The following is a 26,046-nucleotide window of genomic DNA, read 5'->3' on the forward strand; positions in this document are numbered from 1 at the left end:
TTAAATAATCATATTTTTACTACGTTTACTACGTTTCAGCTTTAAAGAGGATTTAACTCCAAAACAAGAGTTAGTTTGGTAAGAGATTGCTTTAAATGATTTACAGATGTGATATAAAAGTTCAAATGTAATGGAAAAAGTTGCCTTGTTCTATAAAAAATGCCCAAATAAACCAAGCATCCCTTTCCCTCCCTTCTCCTAAGACAGTATATATAAGCATTAGAGGTCATCACAGGTCCAAAAAAACCTTGATTGATTATTTAAATCACTAGAGTCCCAGAATGCATCTACTGATTTATATACCAATATTCATAGAAAGTGTTTTCACCAAAATTCAGCAGTCACAACAGCAAAGCCATTAGGAAGAAAAGACTGTTTCCATGATCAGCATCCTGCTGCTTCAAGTAACACAGCATGCTGGCCTAGGTCATCTTCAAAGGAAGTCCACCTTCTCATAGGTCTTTTCAATGAGGGTTAATATGTTCTTCAAGTCAGCTGACTGCTGGATAGTGTTCATATCCTGCAAAAGACCTTCTTGATTTTTTATCTTCAAAATTTCTTCCTAAAGAATGAAAGAAAGAACAAAAAATAAGAAAGAGGCTTCCACCGAGTCCAGCGGAAACATCACTATCATGCCGTCTAGCTGTACCTAAATACAGCTAAAATAAAAAGATTCAAAGACCCAGAACGAGACAGCCTTCCTTCCATCAGTTACAGAGACATACAGTTCAGGAATGGCTACAGGTTCTCTAGGACCACAGGGTTCCTAGGAAAAGGCACAGGATCCTTTAAATGGCAGGTTTCCTAGGGTTTTGCTCCGTTTTAAAAACATAAGCATACAGTTCTAAATGGAAAGAAAAAAAAAAGAAAATGAGAGAGAACTTTCAGATACTTCAGAATTTCAGCACTACCTCCTCTAACAGAGGTTAAGCGATGAAAGCACATTCTGTTGCCTTCCTTCTCCTAGACCAGGTGTCTCTGAAAATATATTCCATGCTCACCTGCAAAATGGGTGCCTGTAAACTGCGCTTGGGGAGTTCTGGCAGGTGAAGTGCTCCACTGCTATTCTCCTGGAATATCTAGAAAGGGAAAAAAAAAAAAAAAAAAAAAGAGTAAAAAAATAACCCAAAATCACACGTCAAGCACACAAGAAGGAAAAACTAGCTGTTATTATCCAACTTCTGAGAACTAAACTTTTTAATTTTGCAACTGAGGTTGGGAAGACAGAAAAAAAGACCTTCCCAGAGGCAAATACGGCATTCCTTATACAACACTCTCTGCAGAAACAGCTTGTACGGGACAGCGCTGGAAGCTAGCCCATTCCTCTAGGTTAGAGTGCAGCAGCATCTATTGGAAATGAAATACCTTCCTGGCCTTTTTTTCATCTTCCTCTAACTGGTTCTTGAGCACCTGAATTTTGTACTCCAAGTCACGTATAGTTTCTTTGGTATGTTCTGCTGATCGCTCAGCTGCATTTATTTCTTCCTAAGACAAGATAGACACAAAACCAGAACAGAATTTAGAGATGGTGAGCCTTCTGTGTATAAGATACTGATCATCAGCATCAGCTGAGTCACTTAAAAATTCAAAAAGATACACTGCTTTGTAGCAAGGGTGGGTGACAATGAATAGACAACTCCTCCACAACAGCACAGACATAGCCAGCAGCCTGTCTACTAAAAAGTTACAACACGCTGAGCAGCAGCAGATGGGTAAGATACTTTTGTTCCCTTCCTTGCCTTTCATACCTGCAATTGTATCAAAGACTCTTCATTTGTCTCAAGCATTTGTTTCTCTGCCATTAGAAGGCTCAGGACATTCTTCAGGTTGCCCAGCTTCCCTGGGGGCACCTTCAAAGTCTTGAAAAATCTCAGCACCCTTTGTTATAGAAAAAGGAAAACATGACTTGTTTGGATGACTTTGCAAAGCAAGAAGAAAACTGCCTAATGACTTTTCTGGGGAAAAACTAATCTCAGTTCAGCCCAATTGCTGCCAGTGAAGTAAAAGGATCCAGACAGGAAGAAAAGCTGTCTTGAACTGTTTTCCAAAATCACGTGGAATATATGGCTAAGGAAGGAACCAGGATCAAGAAATCCCACCATTCCAACCTTTACTATTACACTGACATTGCGGTGTTTCTATCCCATTGACCTGTAACACTCCCTGACTGTAATATTTACCCAGTTCTGACTGTTCTGCTTTTCAAAGTAAAACTAAGTTCTAAAATATTCAATTTTAACTGCTTCCAAGCAAAGACTATCCTAGCAAAATCAAACGTGACATAGTTTTATGCCAGGGGAAGTGTTTTAGCTTGCTCTCAAAGGTCCTTCTGATTCTGAGGAAGACTTGAATCCTTCCAAGTTGGATCTGAAGCTGTTAGATACACCAAACTGCCAGAGTTCCTGTGCATCACAGATGAGACCGCAGGAGTTTGGCAACTGGGAAATTAAACAGGTCACAAATCACAAAACAAAAAAAAAAAAAAAAGAAAACCATTTATGAGAAACTAGCTCCTCATGTTTGAGTCTTGAGGTACTGTACACACAAAGAAAACAACATATGAGCTCAGGCTCTATGTCAGTAAAAACCTGGTATACCCCCCCCCCCCCCAAAATTCTCAAACACTCAAGCATATGTAATTACTCCCACAAGGAAACAAAAAGGCTGCAAGTTATGCCTCAACACAAAATTTCACTTCTCTTAGAAGTAACTTCAACAGTCACAAAATGAATTAACATTTAGGAAGATCTAGCTGTATCTGCTCCTGCCACTACCATAAAATGAGAATAAAATAAATAGTTGCCCAAAAATTTAAACCCTGTGTAGAGTACAAAGCTGATTCAAGGAGCTCTTAAGAATACCTCCTAGGTTCTGTTACTCATATAGAAGTAGTTAAAGTGGGTCTTCCAACAACTCTTCCTTGTTGACTTGAATCAACACAGTGTCAAGGTATTTCCCTCCTTGATTTTGCATCAACTCTGCTTTCCAAGATTTCCTAAATGATCGCTCCCAGGAACAATTCTGTAAGCATGGTACAAAACAACTAGCTAAACTAAATCACTTTTCTCACCTTTTTCTTTTTTTAATTTTGATTTCTTACCTTTCTTTCAGTAAATTGAGGTGCTTCTGAACATTCTTTTTTTTCTCACTATTTTGGCGCAAAATAGATCTGGAAAGAAAATAAAGGCAGAATTTTCATCACAAAGCCTGCAAGCACAGAGAACTCATCAAATAAAGTAACAGAGTTGTAACTTCTCTAGCTAAAAATTCCCAGCTTCACACAGAAATTATTATATTATACTGGACAAAAATATACACAGCCAACCATATTACCCAAAAAAAAAAGCTCCAAAGCTTTTCCAGCTCAAGCAATGTTATGATTTTTACTTTACTCCTTGTGGAAACAAAGAGCCACCGCCAGGATATTTGGCACTTACAGTATTACTGAATCCATTACAGTTTCCAGAAACCACCTACTGCTCTCTGAGAGAGTCTGCCAAGATGCCGTTTCAGCACTGGTTAGCTTCACCTTTTTTGAAGGACCTTCTCCTGCTAACACAAAGGAAAAAAGGAAAAGACTGGGAGGGGATCTTATCAATGTCTACAAATATCTTAAGTGTGAGTGTTAACAGGATGGGGCCAGGCTATTTTCAGTGGTGCCCAGCAACAGGACAAGGGGCAACAAGCACAAACTGCAGCACAGGGAGCTCCATCTTAATACAAGGAAAAACTTCTTTACTTTGAGGGTGATACAGCACTAGAACAGGCTGCCCAGAGAGGCTGTGGAGTCTCCTCTGGAGACGTTCAAAACCCACCTGGATGCCACTCTGTGCAACCTGCTCTAGGAGAACCTGCTTTAGCAGGGGTTTGGACTAGGTGATCTCCAGAGGTCCCTTCCAACCCCGACCATTCTGTGAATTTTACAAAAGAACACTACTTGCAAACAAAAGCATATGATTAATACGTGCATATACAACACATTATATGAATGCACACTGGCTAAGACTGTATTGCAAATACCCACTGTTACTGTCCAGAAAGAAAACTTTGAAACTTATTTCAGTGACATCTCAGACATCCATGGTTTCAACATTACAGTTACTTCTACTTTCAGTGGTTTTTTCAAACCACTGGATTTGTACAAGACAAACATAAGAATACAATCCCACCTGCAGGGGAATAGTCCCTGTGTTCCTTAGCTTTCCTTTTGACCGTCTGAGTGACCTGCTGAAAAGAAAAAATGTACAGCAAATGTGATAATTTTGCAACATCCTCTGCTGCTCAACCATTCATCTACTACTAGCAACCTGCTATAAATGTTCTGTGGAAGCATGTTAGTGCTCGACAGAGAGCTGTTGACACTGACCTCAAAAAAGACTTTGAGCTGTGAAACAGTAATTTATCTTATGCAGGTTAAGGAGAGCAATTCCCTGTCTTAATTCCTCCCAATCCAAGAATGAGGTCATGAAATAAGGAACACACAAATGTATGGCTATCCATCCACATCTTGAGATGACACTGTTCCTAAGTTCAGTGGTAAAGCAAGCTCTTGCCAACAGAAAGCTGCCTAGGACAATCCTGAGACACGCAAAGAATATTTTCCAGAACTTAATACACTGAGCTGAGTGAACTGTGACTTTATGACTCTGTTCAAAGAGATGCTATGCAGTTCTTCAGAACTGCACAGCCAGCTTGCCTTCTCATTAATAACCAGGGAAAGCTTCCCTCTACTTGTCACAGGCATGGTAGCACGCAACTAGAAATTCTGGAAACCAGAGAGCAGCTAAGGCAGTGGGACTCAAAAGATCTGTTCACACTGGACATTTCCTCAAGAGGACGACATTTAGCTAATGAAATATTCTCTATAAATGCCAGTAAAAACTGGGCAAAAAACACTTTTTTTTTTTCTTTCATTACTTTTTTAATTTGTTTGATCCAAAATAATGGTTACCTTTCTTTTTTGTCCTTTTGGTCTTCCTTCTCCATCTGTTCCTTTTGTTTTGCTGGATGGCCCTTGCTGATTTTCTGATGTAAACCAGTTTTTTGCTGATACCCAACGAGCAGTCCCTCTCATTTTACTGTAAGATGTGTAGTGGCATGTCATTACCTGTAAGCCAAATGGAACCGGAAGAAACAAAACCAAAATTAAAATCCAGCAATTATAATCCATACAGTACAAAGCATACATTAAAAAGCAAAATGACAGAAACACCCAATGCTAAATAAGCCCAAATGTTTGCATTTTTTTTTAACTCAAAACCTAAATTTTGCATATTTATCCCAGTGTAGGACCATGAAAAACGCATGTCTATTTGGCTTTTAGACAAGTGTTTGTGTATGTTCCACACATCTTTCTAAACCTGAAAGCCAGTATATCCATATGTCAAATGGCAGCAATAGCAAAACAGTAACTGCACTGAAAACAGACTCATTTGTTCTTGAAGGCATCCAACAACAGAAACTCTTAAATCATTCAGCACAGTTCAGCGTGGTTATCCCATTACTAGAACTTTTTACCCTAGCACCTAACCTTGCCGCAGTTTAATCCTGTAGCTTCTTTTCTTACTCACTATAGAGAAAAAAAGAAGCCACGCAGAAGAGAATAATCATTATATCCCAGTAGCCTTCTCTTTCTTAAGCATGACGACTCAGAAGTATTCAGTTTTCCTTTCATCCCCTCAGGCCACTTCTTCCCTCACGCGGAAACCCCGTCACGGCTCGCCAGGTAGATAACACCCGCCTCCAGTACCGGCTTTCCGGGACAGCATTTGCAACCCACCGCAGAGAGCGAGGCGCGGACTGTAACTGCCACCACGCAACGCTGCCCGCCACGGCCGCGACCCGGCCCCGCCGAACCACACTCACGCCGGGAGCTGTAGTCCTCACCACCCACGACCCCCTCAGACCCCCAAACTCCCGCTCCCCGCCGCTACCGGATAACACCGCGGGAACCCCCACGAAACCTCCCAGCGGCTCACCGCTAACCTCGCCTCGCTCCGCCTCAACCGCCCGCCGCCTTCCCGCGCAGGCGAGCGCACGCGCAGTGCGCGCTCCCACCTCCCGCCAGAGGGGCGGGGCGCGGCGCGGCCTTCCGCGCATGCGCGCTGCGGGGGGCGCTGGGAGGCGGCGGCGGGGCCGGGAGCAGGTAGGGCCTAGCGGCCGGCGCCGGGGTCGGGGCTTGTCCTCAGCCAGCCGCGTCTCCCGGCCGGGCAGGGCCGCGACCCCCAGGGCCAGCCCCTGTGCCGCCCCTGCTGGCCGCTGAGGGGGCGTGTTGGTGGCAGGGGGTGCGGGGCGCTCGGCGGGCCTGTCAGGGAGGCTGTGGGGCAGCCGGGCTGGTGGCCGGTGCTGCCTAGCCGTTGCGCGGGCCGGCTGCGGGGAGGGCAGTGGGTTTGTGCGGCCTTGGGGGTAACGGGGCGGGGGGGGTGGCTCTCATCCCGGCCGCAGGGCTCTGGTGCTGCTTGTGTGTTGTACGTGTGCAGCGCCTGGCGTGTATGTTACGGAAGCACTTGCGTGGGGCGTGTTGCTGCGGCACCATAACAGCAATGGAGATGCTTTCCAGTTTTATGCAGATTTTTTCATAAAGGTGGCCGGGAAGCGTGTGTTGCCAGAGGATCATGAAGGAGGTGAGGCAGAGAGGAGGGAGCTGGCGCTGGAGCCAAGCTGTAAAGGTTTTAGGTGGGGAGAGAAGTGCAGGGATAGAGTATGGAGAGCAGAAACAGAGTTGCTCACAGCTTCCAGGAGTTACAGAGCTAATCCCCCATATCAATCCCATGCATAGTGGGATGAGCCTCTGCAGCTTGTATCATCCCTGTGTTCTTGCATACCACTTTTTCTTTTTTGCCTTTCTTTCCGAGTTTATCTCGGATTCCCATCCAGCCTAACCTGCCTTTTCCATAGCGTGTGATATGTCAGCAGTTTTCCAACAGTCTACTTCTTCGCAGTGGCTCTTTGATGTTGAGGGTCCCCCTGTGACATGAAGGAATTCATAGATGAGAAAGATGGGAAAGTGAGGAAATAGCTAGGCATGCCATTTGTAAAAGAAGAGACTCAAACTCTTGTGGGTTACTCTAGGTTTGCAGTTTTAATCGGTGCAGCAGCGTTGGGTCACCTCCGCAGAGAGTGACAAGGTTACAGGATTTTTAGCTCTACATTTATAGTCTCTACAAAGCATTACCTAATCTATTGGTTTCAAACAAGTCTTTTATTAGTCATTATCTTGACAGTCGGTTTCACAAGTTGTTCTATATCTTGACCACTTCGCCATTTTTTTTACTTTTCCTTTCAAGGATGATCGCTTCAGGTTCTGCACGTCTCAGTTCTGGGTAATCACAATAGACAATCTCCACGTCTCAGTTCTGAGTAATCACGATAGACAATCTCCACGTCTCAGTTCTGAGTAATCACAACAGACAATCTCCACCGTCTCAGCCTCCTAGAGGTTAGGATCTTCTGTTCTTAGAAACTTCTTTGAACCGTCAGGTACAGTCTTACTAATATTAAACTTTCATTGTCTAGTATCTATTTACTGACCGCACTTGCAGTCCTGGTCTGGGGCTATACAGGGGCAAAGCTGAGGTGTACAGCCTACAGTAGCACTGATCTGGCATTTTTCTCCAACACCATTGTCATGCCTGACACTGACTTTCCAGTGCCTGATTAATGCTGCTTAGGGACTGAAATCAGTTACACATTTTGTAGGTGGATGTAGACCAGTTGTTTTCCTTAGCTAGATGAAAATGTAGGGTTTTTTCCTGAACTCTGTTTTATGCATTGTCTGGTTGAAAGGCAAGGGGATTGATGTCTGACAAATGAGTAAGTGAATAAATAAATACACTTACTTTCTGCTGTTTCAGCTTTAGCAAAGTGCTTCACCTCTCTGTGTTTGCTTCTCCCATGCTGGATTTATATGATAATGCAAAATATATGGTCTTATTTTCTTCAGTTCATCCCATACTTGCCAACCAGTGGGACAGGCATGCTAAGAGCCAAGGATGCTGTCCTGCGCCTGTGGCCCCACCAGTGCACATGCCTGGCACAACTTCCAGCCTGCCAGCTTGCGTGGCGTTCACTGCATGGGCAGCCGCTGCACCCCGAGTGGGCTGCTCTTGCTGAAAAGCAGCTGAAAGGCAAGAATCCAAAGGATTTAATTTGGCACACCCCAGAAGGGATTGACATCAAGCCCTTATACTCCAAAAGAGACACGAAAGACCTCCCTGAAGAGCTGCCAGGGGTGAAGCCTTTCACTCGAGGACCCTACCCAACTATGTACACTTACAGGCCGTGGACTATCCGCCAGTATGCTGGCTTCAGTACAGTGGAGGAGAGCAATAAGTTCTACAAGGACAACATTAAAGGTAAGACAGCTGATTTGGGAAACAACATTGCCTTTCAAAGCAATGGGGCATATTCATATGGTAAATTATATGACAAATGTTATTATTCTACCTTGTGAGTTTTGCTTTCTGATAGGGTCTGCCCAGTGTTATTGTATTTCTTTATTACAGGGAAACTGGATCATTTCTGAAACTGCCTTTGCATCATGTGTTAAATGCTATTTTTAGTTATTCTGCCTTAACACTTGGAAAGATACAATTTGGCTGCAGCCCAGGGTCCAACTAGCAGGCATCATGGAGCACTTTATACTCATTATATGCGCATGAGAGAAGATTGTAGTGGGAAAAAAAAGTTGAACTTTGTCACATAGCTAAACTTCTGGCATCAGTGCATTCTGACATTTTGGGTTTCCATCCCATATTACACATTTTAGATGAACTCATAAATACGTATGAGTAGTGTCATTCATGGTGTATTAGTAAAGCCGGCTTCCTAAAAGTTTTGGTATTTTCCTTATTTGAGAGTGGGTTTCCCAAAATTTCTGTGGAGTATTGTGTTTTGCAGCACTTTATTTAGCTAATAGCTGGACCGTCATCATAATACAGTGTTGAGTTAAGCATTAACCACTGCTAAAAAGTTGTTACTGATACACTCACGAGTTGTACACCACCCTTACCTCTTAGCAATTGTTTGAAGCTGTGTTATAACCTTACTGGTCAAAACAGCAGACCACTGAAAGTTGTCTTCTGAGAAATAAATCTGTGACACGTTTATTTCCCACTTTACAGTCCCTCCTAGTCAAAAATAACTGTTTAGGGTGAGGACGAGGAATTCTTTGGGGATTTTTAGCTCTCGCAGTATCATGGTTAGCTAATACGAAGCAATGTTAACTGCTGCCATAGCCTTGCAAGTATTCTTGATTCTTTCAATTTATAAAACCCTCAGTAAGTTGAGAAATTGTAAATACAGGATATTAGAGGTTTGCAGGCAAACATTTCAATAGAAAGATTGTTCTGAATACACTGTTTTACTGCTGATCGTTGCTGCTGAGGCAGAAGTGCTAACATTTCAGTTAGCTGACAGCACAGCTCAGTTACTCAAGAATGTTTGCTGCCAGTAATTTTTCATTTGAGGTTTGACATTGTGATACTGTAATTTTATCTTGTTGGTAATGGTTGTATTAATACTGAATTATTTAGCATAGATTCTGGATCTGACCTAGTTATTTGTAAAGCATTTTTAATAATTCAATTAAAATCTCTCTGTAATTAGAGGAATGCTGAAAAAGAATTAATTATCAGTTCTCATAATTGCTGAACTTTCTGTTGCTTGAAACTAGGCAGAAATTAAAATTTTTTGTCATTCTGCTTCAGAGCTGACACCTAGCTTTTTAGATCAAAGATGATAGCCGGTCTGACAAGAGCTGTGCTGATGTTGAGAGGAAGATTTGCAAATGCAGTAGATACAGTTACTTAGGAACAGCAGTGCTGGTCACAGGGTGAGTGCCAGGGAGTAGCAGAGTTTCAGGTGCTGCTTTTGGGTTGCAGCAACAAGTCTGCCCAGAGCTCTAACTGTCCCGTTCCCTGCTTTATGTGAATAATTTTCTCCTACTGCAGATTTAGTAATGCATAAGCAAATTCGTAAGCAAAGTGCTTATGAATAAATAACAGCCAGGGTAACAATCTGTGTGCATGTGTTTAATTTGTGATAAAGAGAAGGTAATGTGACATAATTTATCACACTTTTGTTTCCAACTAAGCTAAGTAGAATTTCTGAATATAAGCCCTGATACTGTCTGTCTATGCACATTTATAACTTGTGGGTAAGTTGTTAAGCACGGTAAGCTGATTGTGTGGCTGAGCTAGAAGGACTATAATATTTTTTCTTCTCAGTTGAGAGCTTTTTCATTTAAAGTTTAAGACTAGATGACCTTGGACAAGTTTGAGGAGGGAGTAGTGTTTTAACATTGAAAATTGGTTTGTTGTCCAAGCCTGGGTCATGTAAAATAAAATTAAAATTTTAGATCCAGTTGCAATGTAAGTCTGTTCCACACTTCTAAATATCTTTTTTTTTTTTTTTCTTCCCCCCCACCCTTTCATTTAGCTGGCCAGCAGGGATTATCTGTTGCTTTTGATTTAGCCACCCACCGTGGTTATGATTCAGACAATCCACGAGTTCGAGGAGATGTTGGAATGGCTGGAGTTGCCATTGATACGGTGGAAGACACCAAAATCCTTTTTGATGGAATTCCTTTAGAGAAAATGTCAGTTTCTATGACAATGAATGGGGCAGTCATTCCAGTGTTGGCAACATTCATTGTAACTGGAGAAGAACAGGGAGTGCCTCAGGCCAAGCTGACAGGGACAATCCAAAATGACATCTTGAAGGAGTTCATGGTCCGAAATACATACATTTTCCCCCCAGAACCGTCAATGCGTATTATTGCTGACATCTTCCAATACACCTCAAAGGTATTCATTGTTTAAATGTATTTACTTCTGTTATTACATCTAGTGAACTATTTATAAGGCACTTCGGAGAACAAAGCAGAAGACAGGAAAACCTGTCATAGTGAAGAATGATGTGGTTGTGGAAAGGGCTGGGAGGAAAAGTTAAGATCCCAAATCACTTACAACATAAATTTTGACACTTTTAAGTCAATCCAAGTCAAAGTCAGATTAAGATGAGCCTAAGACTGAAGGGATAGCAGGAAGCTTGGAGATGAGGAACAGACAGGCTGTTTTTTGTGTAGAAAGTAACAAGCCGCATAGTTAAGAAGCATTATACAGCTGTAAGCAGGAGCAAAGAGGCAAGAAATCTTGCAGGATTTCTGCTGCAAAATTAAGCATGAGAAAGAGGTAACACAAGGAGTGAAGTCCTTAATGGATGACTGGAACTTCAGTACTACCAGTTGTTTCATTAGGTGCATTTTCATTGGAGAGGTAGCACACAGCCCGTAATTGAAAAAGGTGTTTACCATGGTCGGTGATACTTTTAAGCACAATGAATAATGCGAAAAAGTAAAAGGACGTGAAGTGAACATCTGCAAACACCACTTAATAGAGACAAGTTGTATTCACAAGCTGCAAAGAACGAATTATTTGTGAATGTTGATAGAACAATTATCTGACTCTCCCTTCTGTTGTCATACCCTGTTGTCTTTTATTTTTACAGTACATGCCAAAATTTAATTCCATTTCAATCAGCGGGTATCACATGCAAGAGGCAGGAGCCGACGCCATTTTGGAATTAGCTTATACCATAGCCGATGGCTTGGAGTACTGCAGAACTGGACTTAAAGCCGGCCTGACTATTGATGAATTTGCACCAAGGTGAGCTAAAGAAATTTGTAAGTATGAAAGTCACTTTTGGTAAAACCTCTGGAATTTAATACTAAATTCAGTATTTTTATACATGCAAGAAATATTGGCAGTGCTCACATTGCAGATGGGATTTGTTTTGGGTTTGTTACACAGTTTCAGCAGTAGGAAAATATATCTAGTCCGACAGACACTTAGACTACATCTGCACTAATAATCTGTAAAGCTCATGCACAGGCCCAAACGTTGTCAGGGTCTGTTGTGACAGTTGGTCTCTGAGTCAGAAAGAGGATCTCTAAGCTGTTATGTCTCATACAGTTGTAGCTTTAGAACTGCAGAATGCAGCAAGAGCTCTGGCAGTTCTTTTATGCTGTAGTGTTACTGAACTTTTTGCATTAGTATTATTTTGAAATATTTGGGGAAAATGCTTAACAAGGGGAAGTTCAGGTAGTTCAGTTTACAGTTGTGAGTTTCCTAAAAGAAATAATTTAATTTTAAGCAGAATACTGTATTTTTATAAGTTACTGCCCAACTAAGCAGAATCACAGTTTCAGTTGTCTAGTTGATTTACAGATTCCCTAACTATACCATGAGTTTAAAAAAACCAAAAGGCAGACTTCATGTAGCCTGTTGCACATTCAAAGTAACTACAGGAGTCAGCTGAAACTGACTCCTACAAACTACAGTAGTCAACTACAGGAGTGAGCTGAGGAGAACCTGTTTAGGAGATCTGTTGCAAAATCAAAGTGGATCATGTAGAAGATACAGCCTTATTTTCAGACTTTCTAGTGATGGAGAATCTGTAAGAGCCTGTGGGAAATTGTTTCAGTAGCTAATTCACTGTTAAAAAAGTGTATCTTTAGTATAGTGAGTTTTGCTGGCTTTAACTATGCGTGTTTACCAGAGAAGCTCTAAGTAGGAAAAAGTAGGTCAGTTAGTCTGTTCCCTGATATGCTAGCCAATGTTGAACTGTTTGATTTGGATTTTGATTAAAATCATCAAGAAAAAGATAAAAGCATGCTTATAATATATAATGTCTTCCCATTATAATTAGTTTGTGAGCATAACTACCCTAGTAGATTGTGTCAAGGAGCATTCCCTGGTACTAGAGCGTCACTGTTTGTATTAGTGACTTGCTGGAACACTGTTTGACCTAGAACTCTCCCAAAACAGTCCCTGGGGACAGTTTAGCAGTTCCAGGGACCACTGTCATTGGCAGTTTGCCTGTAGTCACCTTGTTTGGAGGCTAATTCAGTTTATTGGCATAAGTGTGTATCATTCTTTAGCAACTAGCATCGGCGTCCAGGAACATTCCCTTCATCTTATGTCTGGGTTATATCTGTAAAATTAAATTAATCAGAGCCCTTGCTGTAGGACTTCTCCTTTAGTGAAACAGAGTTATTAGAGTGGTTTAATGTTTTATCCTTTTCACATGCTTTTACTACAGGCTCTCCTTCTTCTGGGGAATTGGTATGAACTTCTATATGGAAATAGCCAAGCTGAGAGCTGGGAGGCGGCTGTGGGCTCACCTGATAGAGAAAATGTTTAAGCCCAAGAATCCCAAATCTCTTCTGCTGAGAGCTCATTGTCAGACCTCAGGCTGGTCACTCACTGAGCAGGTTAGAAATTGGATTCTCGTCAACTTCCTCATGTAAATACATTCTCATGGTGTCCATCTTAAAGGAGACTGCTGGTTTTATTCATAAAGGTGTACCTTTCTCAAGGAGACCACTTGTCTTAGTCTGAGAAATGCACACACTAGCATCAGATACATCTTTTTTCTTACATAATACAAAAAGTTGTGTTGAGTGCCAGAAGCATTGTTTCCCAAAATGCTGGTTTGCAAAATAATTCAGGATTTGGGACTACCCTGTAGCATTCAGGTAAAAGGGCACAAACCAAAGGCTTGAGACTGTATTCACAAAAGGATTCCAGTGTGATGGTAGGCAGTCTCAGTGCCTAACTTTTCATTGTCTGGCTTCATTTTCATTCTGGAATCATTGTTTTTAGCACATGTGCTCCCAGTCTAGTGGATACTGAATTGAGAGTAGGATCCAAACCTGCTAAGTAGAGAAGAGAACTGCAGAGAGGTGCTTATCTTAATTCAGGACTCAGAGGATGAATCTCTCTTGGATATATCCTGTAAGTTTTATGCTTTCAAAATGCAGCTGAATGAGGAAGTAGAGGCTCCTTTTCCTAGGGATTCCTGGCTGGAGAATTTGTTTGAGCTGCCAAGGAAGTCATTCATGCCCCTCTCGCTGAAGAGTGAAGTAATGATTACAGCTCGTCTGCTTTTTTGAAACTGGATTGTCTGCTCTTCCTGTTGAGTTACAACAAACAAATGCATCATTGGACTGCATATAATTTCCCAAGTGAGGTCAGAGCTGGGTTCCAGCTTTTATTCCAAGGCCTGCTTCCCAAAGGCATGCGATATGAGTGGGTTTTAGGTTGTGATTGCAACCATCATTATTTGACTTGTGTGCCTGGGTTTTATTATTTTTTTCAAAGTAAATTTATTGTTTACTTACATTACAGGAACACAGTAAAACTAAACAGTGGAATTTTCTGAACAGTGGCCTTTGTGGGTCCTCCAATTGTATGAGTGCAAAAATAGTAATACTACCAAAAATACATTCAACTGTTTTCCAGTGTCCAGTGTAGATATATTTCTGTCTGGATCATAACCCTTTTTTCCTGTCTAAACATTGTTTATCTTAACATAGCTCCTCAGTGCCCAGTGTTTATTCCTTACAGGTTTCAGAGGGCAAATATATTTTCCTTTGGCCTACCTTTAGATAGGTATCCACTCACAAGTTAAGTTTTACATTCTTGCTCATCCAAATCGCACTTTTCTGTAATTCTTTAAATGGAATACTTAAACAAGAAATAGACTCCAGTATAGGTAGAATTACCATGTCCTTGTATAACAATGATATTAATTCCATTTCTTTATGGAAGATAATGTAGTTCGCACAGATCTCATGTTTTATTTGCCTTCTTCAAGGTCCTGTTGCACTGGTAGCTCTTCATTATTTTGGGTACATTTCATCCCATCTAGGCTTGTCAAGAATTAGGTATACAATTTGAGCTACCATTAAATTCCCTCAGTAATCACATTAAATAAGAAGGCAGCTGCAGCGGGCGATTATTCACTCCATCTCAGAGCATGTCATCTCCTGGAGATCATGATGACACCTCTTTTGACTGTAGACGCACATGTATACAACTCAACTGTCTAGATGAAAAAAGCAGATAAAAATTTTGACCTAAAGGCTGAGATTATGTTTTGTAATGCTGACTGTATTTCTATACCTTGTACTCCAGATTATCCATTTGTTTTAGTTAATATCCCAGTTCTCCCATAGGCATCTTTCCATTCTATAGCACCAGCAAATTTCATCTGTAATTCCTATCTTTATGTAATGCGGTCGTCAGTGACAATACTAAGCACATTTAGTTCCAAAATGGAGCTTGACTAGTAACCTGTCTGACAGTTGTGTTATTCACTGCTCCAAGAATTCTGGAATCTGAAGATGGAGGACATTGGGACTACTTGTTCCATCCTCTCCAACCTGGATTCATTAAGTTATTTGAAACACCACTAAATACAAGTTAGGCTTTGCTTTGTTATCGTGACCAGTTTACTCAAATGCTGATAATTTTGGCTTTCTTTATGGATTAATCTCTTTGTACGAGATCTGATAAGTGATATATCAGTTTGATTGTATGCTTGTTACTGACTGTACGTTTTCAGCTTTGTTATGATTACGGTGTTTTAATGGGGGAATCTTGCATTTGTTTCGTGGCAGCAATATGAGTGTAACTAATTGCCCCCACCCAGTGGCAGAACTGCTGGGCTTCAGAGCTCTCTTTTTCCTTCCAGGACCCATTTAACAATGTTATCCGTACTACAATTGAAGCAATGGCTGCTGTGTTTGGAGGCACACAGTCTTTGCATACAAATTCATTTGATGAAGCCTTGGGTTTGCCTACAGTGAAGAGTGCTCGCATTGCTCGGAACACACAGATAATAATTCAAGAGGAGTCAGGTATTCCTAAAGTGGCAGACCCCTGGGGGGGTTCTTACCTCATGGAGTGCCTCACCAATGATGTCTATGAAGCTGCTTTAAAGGTCCGTTTGCATAATCTTTTATGTTCTGTGAGAAAATTATAGGTGTAGGAGTTTTGAGGGATGTCTTTTTAGGGACTGTTTGCTATGTTGGTAACTTCTAAAGAGCGAATTATTTTACACTTACGCTTCAGTGATGTTTTTGTAAATGAACTTTACAATAATGCAGTGTATATTTAGAGAAAGAAAGACTTCAGCCTTCTAGCAGACTACATTCAAAAGGGAAGTATCCCAGTGTGGAACAAATAATCAAGCCCTGCAAAGTCCCTTGCACGCTGAAGACTCCCAGTTTGCTGGGAACTGTTTTATACACAAGTAAAAAAAGGGTTCAACAGAAGGAGTCATCAAACCAACCTACTTAGTTACATGCTTACTCATGCTTGTGGTGATCTGCTTGAGAGTTTAAAACTAGGTGTTACTAAAAACAAGGTTTTATAGCCAAGCGTGCAGGGGATTCTCTGGCCGTACTTGAATATTACGCAGAATTTAGGAGGAATTTTTCTGTTGGATCAGAATATTTTTTTAAATAATATTTTTGCTGCTAGTCATTACTTGCGTATGAAAAGTACTGTGCAGGAGTAGTCTTGCTGGTGGCAATCCTGCATAAAGGTATACACCTGCATGTCTAGTCTACAGCTAAACCCACTGATTCTCCTTTTGAGCACATAATTGCAAAGTCCCAAATTAATAAGCTGCTACAGGCCCAAACACTAGCCTGGCACTGTGCAGGCACTTGGCACATTGTCCGGTGTGTTTTTTAGGTCGTTGTCGACTAGGATACTTTAGGCAGTGCCAGGCATGCCTGATGGTCATTTCCAGTAGGCAGTTTGGATGTGGTCACCATGTTTTGGCGCTGAATAGGCTTCTGCTGTGTGAGAGCTGAACTGCCATGCCGCTTGTCTTCAGGATCAGAGAACTGACCCTGGGTTTTTTTCAGTTTATATGTGTTTGGATACATGTAACCATAAGGGCTGCTTGGCAGGCAGAAGTCCATGCAGAGTCAAGATCTCAAATTCTAAGCCTTTTCAGCCATGTGTGTTATGATTGAACAATATGCTGTGTCCTGTTAGTGAATTTATGGAATTTTGGTAATAAAAATGCTCTTTTGTTTGAGATGTCCTTTAATTTATATCAAAACCTGTAGTCAGAGACATAGAGATAGGAAGACACTTTCAGAGCACAGGGCTGTGTATATAGGTATAATAAAAATTAGGATGGTGGTACAAATGCAAAGCTCGTTTTGTGAACCTTGCTACTACTTACTTTCTCAATCCTTTTCATTTCTCAGCTTATTGAGGAGATCGAAGACATGGGTGGAATGGCCAAAGCTGTTGCTGAGGGGATTCCCAAACTTCGTATTGAAGAGTGTGCAGCCCGAAGACAAGCCAGGATTGACTCTGGTAGGGAGCAGGGAGATGAAAGAAGGGAAAACTGCTGGTAGAATACCTTTGTATAAAGGGTTCTTATACACATTTTCCTTGTTTCTTTTCTTCTTAGTTTAGGAGTAGCAGATTGAGAGTGATAAAGTGGTATTAGTTTTCTGTCAGTGAAAGCTTCTGAGAAGAGATATCAGTGCATATGAAATACAGGACCAGTATGAAAACAGTCTTGCTTGGCATATTTTAAGTCTAGATTAGACAAAGCACTAGAAACACAATTTTGAAGGAGTATTTGGGGCCTTCAGTAGTTAATTGCTTAATTTGTGATCATATCTTTAAACTGCAGTTCCTGAATTTACAAGCATGACGACCAGCAGATGGTGATGTTGAATGTATCTGGCCAAATTCCTGGTGTTATTTCAGAACTGCCTGTTTTTGCTGAAGACTAGAAAAAATGCAGTCAACTCAGATTAGAGGATGATGCAGCTCTTTCTTTGTGATATATATGTATAAGTATAGGTAGACATACAGTAGGTATATGTGAAGATATGTATACATGGGTGCTTATAGCTCTATTCTGCTTTTTGTAGTCTGCGTTCCAGTAGTAGTCCACCACTGGGACTAGGGAAACTAGGGATAACTCAAACATGAAAGAAATTATATGGATTTGTTTGTTTGGAGAATAAATTTGAAGCAGGTCTTTAATTAAGATCAATAAGGCATAATCAATAAAGTTCTGTATTTTCTGTCCCAAGGTAAATTACTTCATGTTGCTTTGAAGAGTGTAGTAATGTTATTAGGCACTGCAAATAAAAATGGTTGTTTAGTCCATGCTGGCTGAAAGCTAAAATACAGTTTTCTGACATGATAAATTAATTTTTATTCACATAGAGTAGTTTTAGGTAGGAGCTTCACTTTCTTATTTATGTGCTAAATCAGGAAAGTAAAAGCAGAGCAGTGCAGGAGACCAGCACTTCTGCTTAATTCTGTAAGATTCAGTTTTGTAAGCTTAAAAAGAGAAAAATAGCTAATGTATATTAGTGATCATTATTAAATCAGTTTGTAAGATAAATATCATTCTATTCAAAATCTTTTTTCTGGCTCATTATTCACTGAGTTGAATGTTCATGCATCTGGTCATCTCATCGTGCAATATGGAAAATACAGACTGAAGTCTTTCCTATAACAACAAATTTTAAGTATTTGAAATTTTTTTAGTCATAAAGCAAAGCACTGCATTATAATGCTCAAAAAATTTCTTGTCCTGTTAATATTGTGTCTTTTCACAGTAGTTTGCAAATGTATTCTGAGTTTCTGGTGTTTCTGCTGGAAATAGGGTCTGAAGTAATTGTTGGAGTAAACAAGCATCAGCTAGAAAAAGAGGAGACAGTGGAAGTTCTGGCTATTGATAATACTTCAGTTCGTAGCAAGCAGATCGAGAAGATTAATAAGGTGGGAACTACCTTCTTAAAAATGAAAGTTCTTGTAATTGCAGGTAGAACTTGAGTAAAAGTAGCTTGCCAGAAAGTTGACCCTCACATTTCTGAGAATCCACTCTCATCTTCAGTGGAGAAGATAGTTTTCTGTTGAGCTTCAATGGAGGCTGATGGAAAATCCCAGGAAACAGTATTAGAACCCAAACAAAAATGCTTTTGTTACGTTCATTTAGTTTTAATCATTGTATTTCAGATAGTCTCATGAATATATGTCTAGCCTTTCAATATTGAGAGCTTTACCTTGTCTGAAAATAAGATAGCAAATAGCTATGTGATGTTTTGCTCTAAAATTATGTAACATTACTTAATCACTCAGACTATTCCATGCAGCTTGTCAAGTGTGGTTAAGGAGCAGGATTGTGGAACCAGAAATCAACGTCTACTTTCATAATTAGTAAAAACGTAGATAAAACAGTTTTAGAGTTATTTTATGGACTTATACACATGTTTTAAGGTCCAAAACGCCTTTTTACTTCTAATCTTGTGGAAATATATAGCCTATATTGACCATTGACAATTCCTTGCCTCTAGAATTAGTATTTGAAATCAGAAAATGTTATGCACTTGACTTCCCAGTTCACTTTGTAGTTTGTGTTAATATTTTTCTCCTCCACTTTAGGTGAAGGCTAGTAGAGATCAAGCAGCAGCCCAGCAATGTCTTGCTGCTCTAACACAGTGTGCTGCTACTGGGGAAGGCAATTTGCTCACACTTGCAGTGGAAGCAGCACGTTCAAGGTATTGGGGGTGAGGGTGAATGCCTAACTGCTGCTTAAAAATCGATGGTTTATTTTCACCTTTTAACTGTTCTTGGGTATGGTGTCAGTGAGGTTGGCATCTTGAGATGCTTTGTGTTTTGTCCTCAGAAGTGGAAGTAAAAGATGGCTGAAGCTCGACATTGTAAGATAGACTATTACATTTTACAGTCTTTTAAGGCTATGCTTTAATTTCTCACAAAGAACAATACAGATACAAGGAATTTCATATGAAATTGTTGTTCGTACACATTTTGTTGTTTACAAGTTGGATTCTTACGAGTTTCAGGATGTAACTAGGTTTCTCTGTCACCCTGCTGTTTCATAGGTCAGGGAGCTTTAGAAATATCTGAAATGTGAAAATGGATATTCACAGTCTTATCATGGTCTGTTGCTTCATCCTTCCTTGCACCACAGATTGGTGTGAAAACATTTTTTGATTGAAGGAGAAATAAGTTTGGTTAGTCAGGCGAAGATGTAAAAGATGCTCTTGAGTAGAGCAGTGAGGCATCCTTTAGAGTCCAGTGGAATATTTACTTTTTTCACCTAAGGTGCTTTTAAGACTGTTTTCATTCCCACTTCAAAGTAAGTGTCGGTCTTTAGAATAGATCCTATGTGTCTGTTCCTTAATTAATAAATGCCCTCAAAATGAGCAAACCAAATTCACTCCTTGTAGGGGTGCTCTTCTATTTTTAGTGTTATGTCTCAAATTCCTTTTTTCCCTTTCCTTGAACACTTAACAGCTGTATTTTGAATAAATTTTCTCCACAAAGAACTTGTCACTATTCTCCAGCAGCATGTCTACACCTGTCTTTGAACTGTAAAGGTCACAGGAGGGTAGTGTTGGATTTACCAGGGATTCATGTCTTCTGTGCCAAAACCGACCAGCTAACTGCTAGTTTCTCTCCTTGGTGACCTTGTTTTTATTATTTGTAAAAGCATTAATGGACTGCAGATCCACTTCCTAAGTGGCAAACACAGAACTTACCTTTGCCCCAAACCTGTACGTGGGACATGATCACAGAAAGTAGTTGTCATGGCACCTGATACAGAGTGTTTGAAGGAGGATTATGAGCTTTGCAAACATTTATGGGCAGACCTTCTGTTAGGGGCAACATGGGAAAAGCTTTTCCAGTAAGCACGTTCATCCTCACCAGTAGTAGACAAGTAGGCCAGTATCACCAGCATGTTGGTGACAGATGCCTGTCTCCTGCTGAATGGAAAATGATGGGGTTTAGTCAGGAAGACAAGTAATGTAATCCAATTGAAATAAAAGGAGTAGCACAGAATTTTCAGCGTTGAACTATGGAAAAGACTCCATGGACTACATGTGGAGATTTATTCTTGTAACTGAAGTAACAATAAGGCAGGCCAAAGGTGACAGGGAATGGGAGCAGTACTGCCTCCCTTCTGTACCTCACGTCTCATGAGAAGACACATTACAGGAAAATGGGTGTAGTTAGGGCTGTGAGAAGATTATGCTAAGTTCTTTCTCATCTACCTCACCTGTGGTGCTGTTTTTCTGTTCCTCTCTAGACTTGCAGTTCCTGCTGTGCCAGCTATTGGTAATAGAAAAGGAAGGCACAAGTGCAATGTAGCGTTTAGCACTGCTTCTTTGTCTGCCCAGTCTGTGTCCTCATGGTGCTTTGTCACCTGATTACACACTGCTGCTTCTTATTAGTGGTGAAATGCAGAGGTGCATCAGCAGTAGCGTTGAGACTGAACAGACAGAAGGTGACAGTCCTAACAGGCACATTGTGGTCATTGAATGTCTTTCTTCAAACTTGTATTTGTGCAGCATAGGTTCTACAGCTGGTTGTGAACCACTGGGAGAGAGTCACAGCACAAATTGCTCAAGGGGATAGATCCTGTGCCTGATCAGACACACTGAAAGGAACAACATCCTCTCTGGCTGGCACAGCTGTGGTTGTCTTTCATCCCATTGACCTTGTTGAATTGCCCAAAAGCTTAGCCAAGAACCAAGTTTCTCTTGTTTGGAAATAACCTACTGTTGAGGAAGCACGGGGAATCTGAGCACCTGGGAGCTCTGATGTAGCAGTTAGGCGGCAGTAATTCTGAGCGGTGCAGAAGTTCAGAAGATGCAGACCACAGTTTGCATACAAACATACTGCCTTTGCCACCAGATGCTTTGTAAGGGCTATGGACTGATAAAACAGAGAATTGTAGCTATCTTTTAGTCTCCACTTCAAAGTTTTAAGTTTACTTAAAACCACAGATTAGGTTGTAAATTACATTTACAAAATTGTAAGCAAAGGGTGCTGTGAAAGCGTAGCTGGAGAGCAGCCCTGCAGAAAGGGACCTGGGGGTGCTGGTCGAGAGGAGGCTCAGTAGGAGCCAGCAGTGTGTCCTGGGGGCCAAGAGGGCAAACCGCACCCTGGGGTGCATCAAACACCATCACCAGCTGCTCCAAAGAGGGGATTATCCCGTTCTGCACAGCACTGGTGCAGCATCACCTTGCATACTGCGTGCAGTTCTGGGCCCTGCAATTTAAGAAGGATGTGAAGGTTCTTGAATGCATCCAGAGGAGGGCAATAAAACTGGTGAAAGGAATGTCCTGTGAGGAGCGGCTGAGGACTTTGGGCTTGTTTAGTTTGGAGAAGAGGAGGCTGAGGGCAACCTCATTGCTCTGTACAGCTTCCTGAGGAGGGGATGTGGAGAGGGAGGTGCTGAGCTCTTCTTGATTTCTAGTGATAGGACACATGGGAATGGTTCAGACCTGCACCGGGGAAGGTTTAAACTGGATATTAGGAAGCATTTCTTTACAAAGAGGGTGATGGAACACTGGAACAGGCTCCCTACTGAGGTGGTCAATGCCCCAAGTCTGTCAGTGTTTAAGAGACATTTGGACAAGGCCCTTAACAACATGCTTTAAGTTTTGGTCAGCCCTAAAGTGGTCAGGCAGTTGGAGCAGATGATTGTTGCAGGTTCCTTCCAATTGAAAATGTTCTGTTCTGTTCTAGCATTCATGAGTACTTTGAAATCAAAACTCCTATTCTTACTTAGGAACTTTAGATTTAAAGGGTTGCAGAGACTTGGGGTGGAATTTTCAAAATACTCTGCAAGGATTTCAGAAGCAGTATTTACAGAAGAAAGAACAGTATTTCATCTTTCATGCAGTACACACAAAAAAATTCATCCCAGTCACCAGATTATAATTCAATTAAACGGATGGTCCAAACCATTTATTTTTCACTTGTTACATGAAACTTTCATTAACACTTCTACATAGTAGGAACATAGCTATATCTACACGTGCTCTGCTTTAATACTGAGGTTATACTAACATGCTGCTTTTGCAAAAGAGAAGGAGTAAGATTTATCTAAGCTTACAGTTTTCTCTAGAAGAAAAGATGCATTATGCCACTGTAAGCCCTCACCAAACTGCCAGTGTTTACACAGGAGTGAGTTGTCAGTGTTTATGCAGGGGATGTATCTCTATCAGGCTGCAATCTGTGATGTCTAGCACTCTAGGAGGGAGTCAGTATTTACAGACAGTATTTTTAAGTCTGCTGCAAACTTGCTTTTTCACCTTGGGGAAGTCACTTAATCTAGCACTTATGCAGTTTACTTTTAAATTTTTTGTTATTAATATCAGAGAGCAGTAATATTAATAAGATAATTTAAATGTCCTGAAAAACAAAACCTGATGATACAAGAGAGTAAGGTCTGAGAACTATTGGAACTCCAGTAGTGCTTGGTAAGCTTTCTGAGATCCTACAGGTGCTATAAAAATGAAGCATATTGCATTGTATAGCAATGTCATTGGGTTCTGAGGCAATCATGGACAGGCTGCTTTGTAACTAATGCTTTTTAAAATCACTGTTAATAAATAAGTTCAAAGAGAGTACCAAGACTAAGTCACATTCACACATAGCCGTACAGATATTATAAATTTGGTATTACTTTGCGTTAGCTGCTTTCCTAGACTGTGATCCTCATAAATCCAGATATGAACTCTTCAGTGCACTGAAGAAGAAAATGGATAAAAGCAGAGAACTTAACTTTTAAAGTTCCAGAGAGCTGGGGGCAGGGAGATGACAAAAAGTGGCCAAGACTGTGTCAATGATGCAAGTTAAAAATTACAGAACTGCAGAATGGTTTGTGTTGGAGGGGACCATCTAATCTAAATATACCCTCTTTTAGTTTAAAACCATTGCCCCTTGTCCTGTCTTTCCAGGCCTTGGTAATGTGTGTTCCAGTGTGATACTGGCTTCTAGACAAAGCAGGCCAGCTGTGAAGAGTGATACCTAGAAATAAGAGGCCGGCTTCAGGCCTACGCGTTGCACAGACCTTGATGCTCAAGATAGGATTTCTACCATTTTACGTTAACATAGTTACAAATTATAACCATGGCTGAGTTTGCTGAGTATAAAAAGCATCAGCTAGCAAAAGGGCAGATTGGCTAGGGAGTCAGAGGAAGTAAAATCTCTCTTTGCAATGTATTGATGAAATCAATTAATACAGCGGAAATCCATCTGCTGTTACATTGGATACATGGCAGGTTGCTTGAGGTAGGAATCAGATAATAGCTACTGAAACTGCAGACAGCAGAAAGAAAACTGAGTATAACTCATCTGCCCATGGAGTGGAGAAAGAAGTTGCATCTTGCCCAAACATCCTTTGAGCATAAATGCAATATGGCAGGAGAAAATGTGAATTCCAGGGGTTTGAAATGTGCTTAGCAGTAGCTGAATGGGTGGGGTTTGGTCTCTGTATTTATGAGCATACTTCTAAAGTGTTTTTAAGAGTAGCATTTTACTTTTTTCTTTGACAAAGTTTGCAGCAAGTTATATTTGTTTCTTAATATACACAAATCCTTTAGTCTTTTCCTATTCAAGTATAAACTATTTTAATCAAAATATTTTTGATCAAAGATTTCATCAAGAGCTCAGTAGCATACCTTCAAAATCATTACACAGTACCAAATCCCAGTTAATTTCATATCAGAAGTAAGAAGCTTGCTGTGATGGAGTTGCTGAACTGCTTTCTCCACAGATGAGTTGGGTTTCCCTTCTAAGTAGGTTCCTTTCATCAGGTATGTGGTTGTGGGCTCAGCTGTAATTAGAGAACAGCATTGGGTTTTTTGGTACAATCTACATTATAGATTTTACACAGAAAGGTGGGCTCCATGAAACGTGAAATTTTCAAATGCTTTTGAACAGAAGCGGTTACTTCTGATGTTTGTATAAGAAGGCAGCACAGCCTAGTTTGCTTCTAGCCCTTGTGCTACAGCAGTAAAATGTGTATTATTTTGAACATGCACAGCGTCTCCAGTAGCCAACAAAGCTTGTAACTTGCATGTAAATGGATTTTGCAGTTTCTTCTGCATCTCAGTCAATAAAGGAGCTATGTCAGGAGCAGAGGAGAAGAAGAATAAACACTAAAATATGAACATCAAGGGAAAGGCAAACAAATTCCAGTTAAAAAGTTAGGCTTCAGTCTTTTCTCTGTATTCTTCCTTTTTTTCCCCCTCTTGATTTATTCTGCATTTTAATATGAGTCCAAATGCAAGATCTTGCAGTCTGAGCCCCAAAAAAATCCCAGTTGAGAAAATTTGATTTCATTTCCTGAAATATTTTGCCGTTCAGTGGTCCCCATTGGCTTGTCACTTGTAAAATCACTTCTCACATCAGCAAGAAGTATTTTGTTAAAAATACTCTTGCATGTTCTAGTAGTGGATGACAGTACAGTGAGTCAGATGTTCAGAGTTGTAGCACCAAAGGGGAAATGAGTGTAAATGAATTTGTCCTGCAGCAAGGCAAATAGTTGGGCCACTGCCAGTGGTTCCTGTATTCTGTTTTCATATGAGCCTCCTGCTTTGTTCCTGTTTCTTAGGTGCACTGTTGGAGAAATAACAGATGCAATGAAGAAGGTGTTTGGGGAGCATAAAGCCAGTGACCGAATGGTGAGCGGAGCTTATCGCCAGGAGTTTGGAGAGAGTGATGAAATTCTACATGCTATCAATAGGTGAGAATAGCTTCCCAGGTAGCCAAACACAGTCTTACATTTTATCCATGAGATTCACGTGCTACTCGCTGTGCCCTGAAAAAGCATCTCCAAAACCTGAACGACATCCCCAGAACAAAACAATGACCTGCACAGGCACTCTCATGCCTGTAAGCAAGGAAGCAGAATGAGAAGAAATAAGAGCAGCAAGAGAGTAGTCAAAACTTAACTGAACTTGTATTTGCTTGCAAACAAGATCCACTGAGGTGTTGATATGATTTGAGGATTTTATTCAAATAGGCTATGTAGCCATAGGATTAAGAAGCTGAGAAACATTGCCTGAAACCTGCATACATTGGATTGCTTCTTTTGAAGACTCTGTAATAGTAATCTCTGAAATAATGCCAGCAGTTTATAGTTACAAAACCCAGGTTTGATCTGCCCATAAGTTGTTCCAGCAACTTCACTCTTACTGTTCCTAAAATTGTAAGGCTAAAATCTGTACAGATAACCACATATAGCTTCTAGTCTATGGGTCTTACTTATATCACGAGGGAGAAAACATCAGAAAGTGGTAGTATGTGTGAAAACATTTGCCTGTTTGTGCCTTTTGTCAGCTTCTGCCTTTGCTGCTGTCCTCTTGGGTAAAGAGACTGAATTGGTGCAGTG

At 40.7% G+C, this 26,046-nt stretch overlaps 2 protein-coding genes across 8 annotated transcripts in view; one reads left to right on the forward strand and one right to left on the reverse strand.

The window, feature by feature from the left end:
- On the reverse strand, positions 1-6,114 carry CENPQ (centromere protein Q). 6 transcript variants are annotated; one of them, XM_080390339.1, is made up of 9 exons: positions 5,986-6,114; positions 4,952-5,107; positions 4,170-4,224; positions 3,438-3,549; positions 3,101-3,169; positions 1,749-1,878; positions 1,366-1,485; positions 1,002-1,079; positions 1-562 (listed from the first exon to the last, which is right to left on the reverse strand). In XM_080390339.1, exons 1-9 carry the CDS (start codon positions 6,097-6,099, stop codon positions 434-436), a joined length of 963 nt encoding a protein of 320 aa, XP_080246465.1. In that variant the 5' UTR covers positions 6,100-6,114; the 3' UTR covers positions 1-433. The 6 variants fall into 6 exon arrangements, with proteins under 6 accessions (XP_080246465.1, XP_080246464.1, XP_080246463.1 ...); XM_080390338.1 differs by having other exon boundaries at positions 3,438-3,552; XM_080390337.1 differs by having other exon boundaries at positions 4,170-4,227.
- MMUT (methylmalonyl-CoA mutase) overlaps positions 6,055-26,046 on the forward strand; it is a 23,793-nt gene continuing 3,801 nt past the window's right edge. Inside the window, exons 1-11 of one of the 2 annotated variants that reach the window (XM_080390327.1) lie at positions 6,055-6,145; positions 7,287-7,438; positions 7,943-8,354; positions 10,438-10,805; positions 11,509-11,666; positions 13,102-13,273; positions 15,538-15,786; positions 17,072-17,183; positions 18,499-18,614; positions 19,278-19,393; positions 25,267-25,398. In XM_080390327.1, the coding sequence (XP_080246453.1) occupies positions 7,976-8,354; positions 10,438-10,805; positions 11,509-11,666; positions 13,102-13,273; positions 15,538-15,786; positions 17,072-17,183; positions 18,499-18,614; positions 19,278-19,393; positions 25,267-25,398 (1,802 nt within the window). In that variant the 5' untranslated portion in view covers positions 6,055-6,145; positions 7,287-7,438; positions 7,943-7,975. Of the gene's footprint in view, positions 6,146-7,286; positions 7,480-7,942; positions 8,355-10,437; positions 10,806-11,508; positions 11,667-13,101; positions 13,274-15,537; positions 15,787-17,071; positions 17,184-18,498; positions 18,615-19,277; positions 19,394-25,266; positions 25,399-26,046 lie in introns of those variants that run through there. The other variant, XM_080390326.1, reaches the window with a different exon arrangement.

The sequence above is a fragment of the Falco punctatus genome (genome assembly GCF_963210335.1).
Source record: "Falco punctatus genome assembly, chromosome: 5".
In the NCBI taxonomy this organism is placed as follows: Eukaryota; Metazoa; Chordata; class Aves; order Falconiformes; family Falconidae; genus Falco; species Falco punctatus.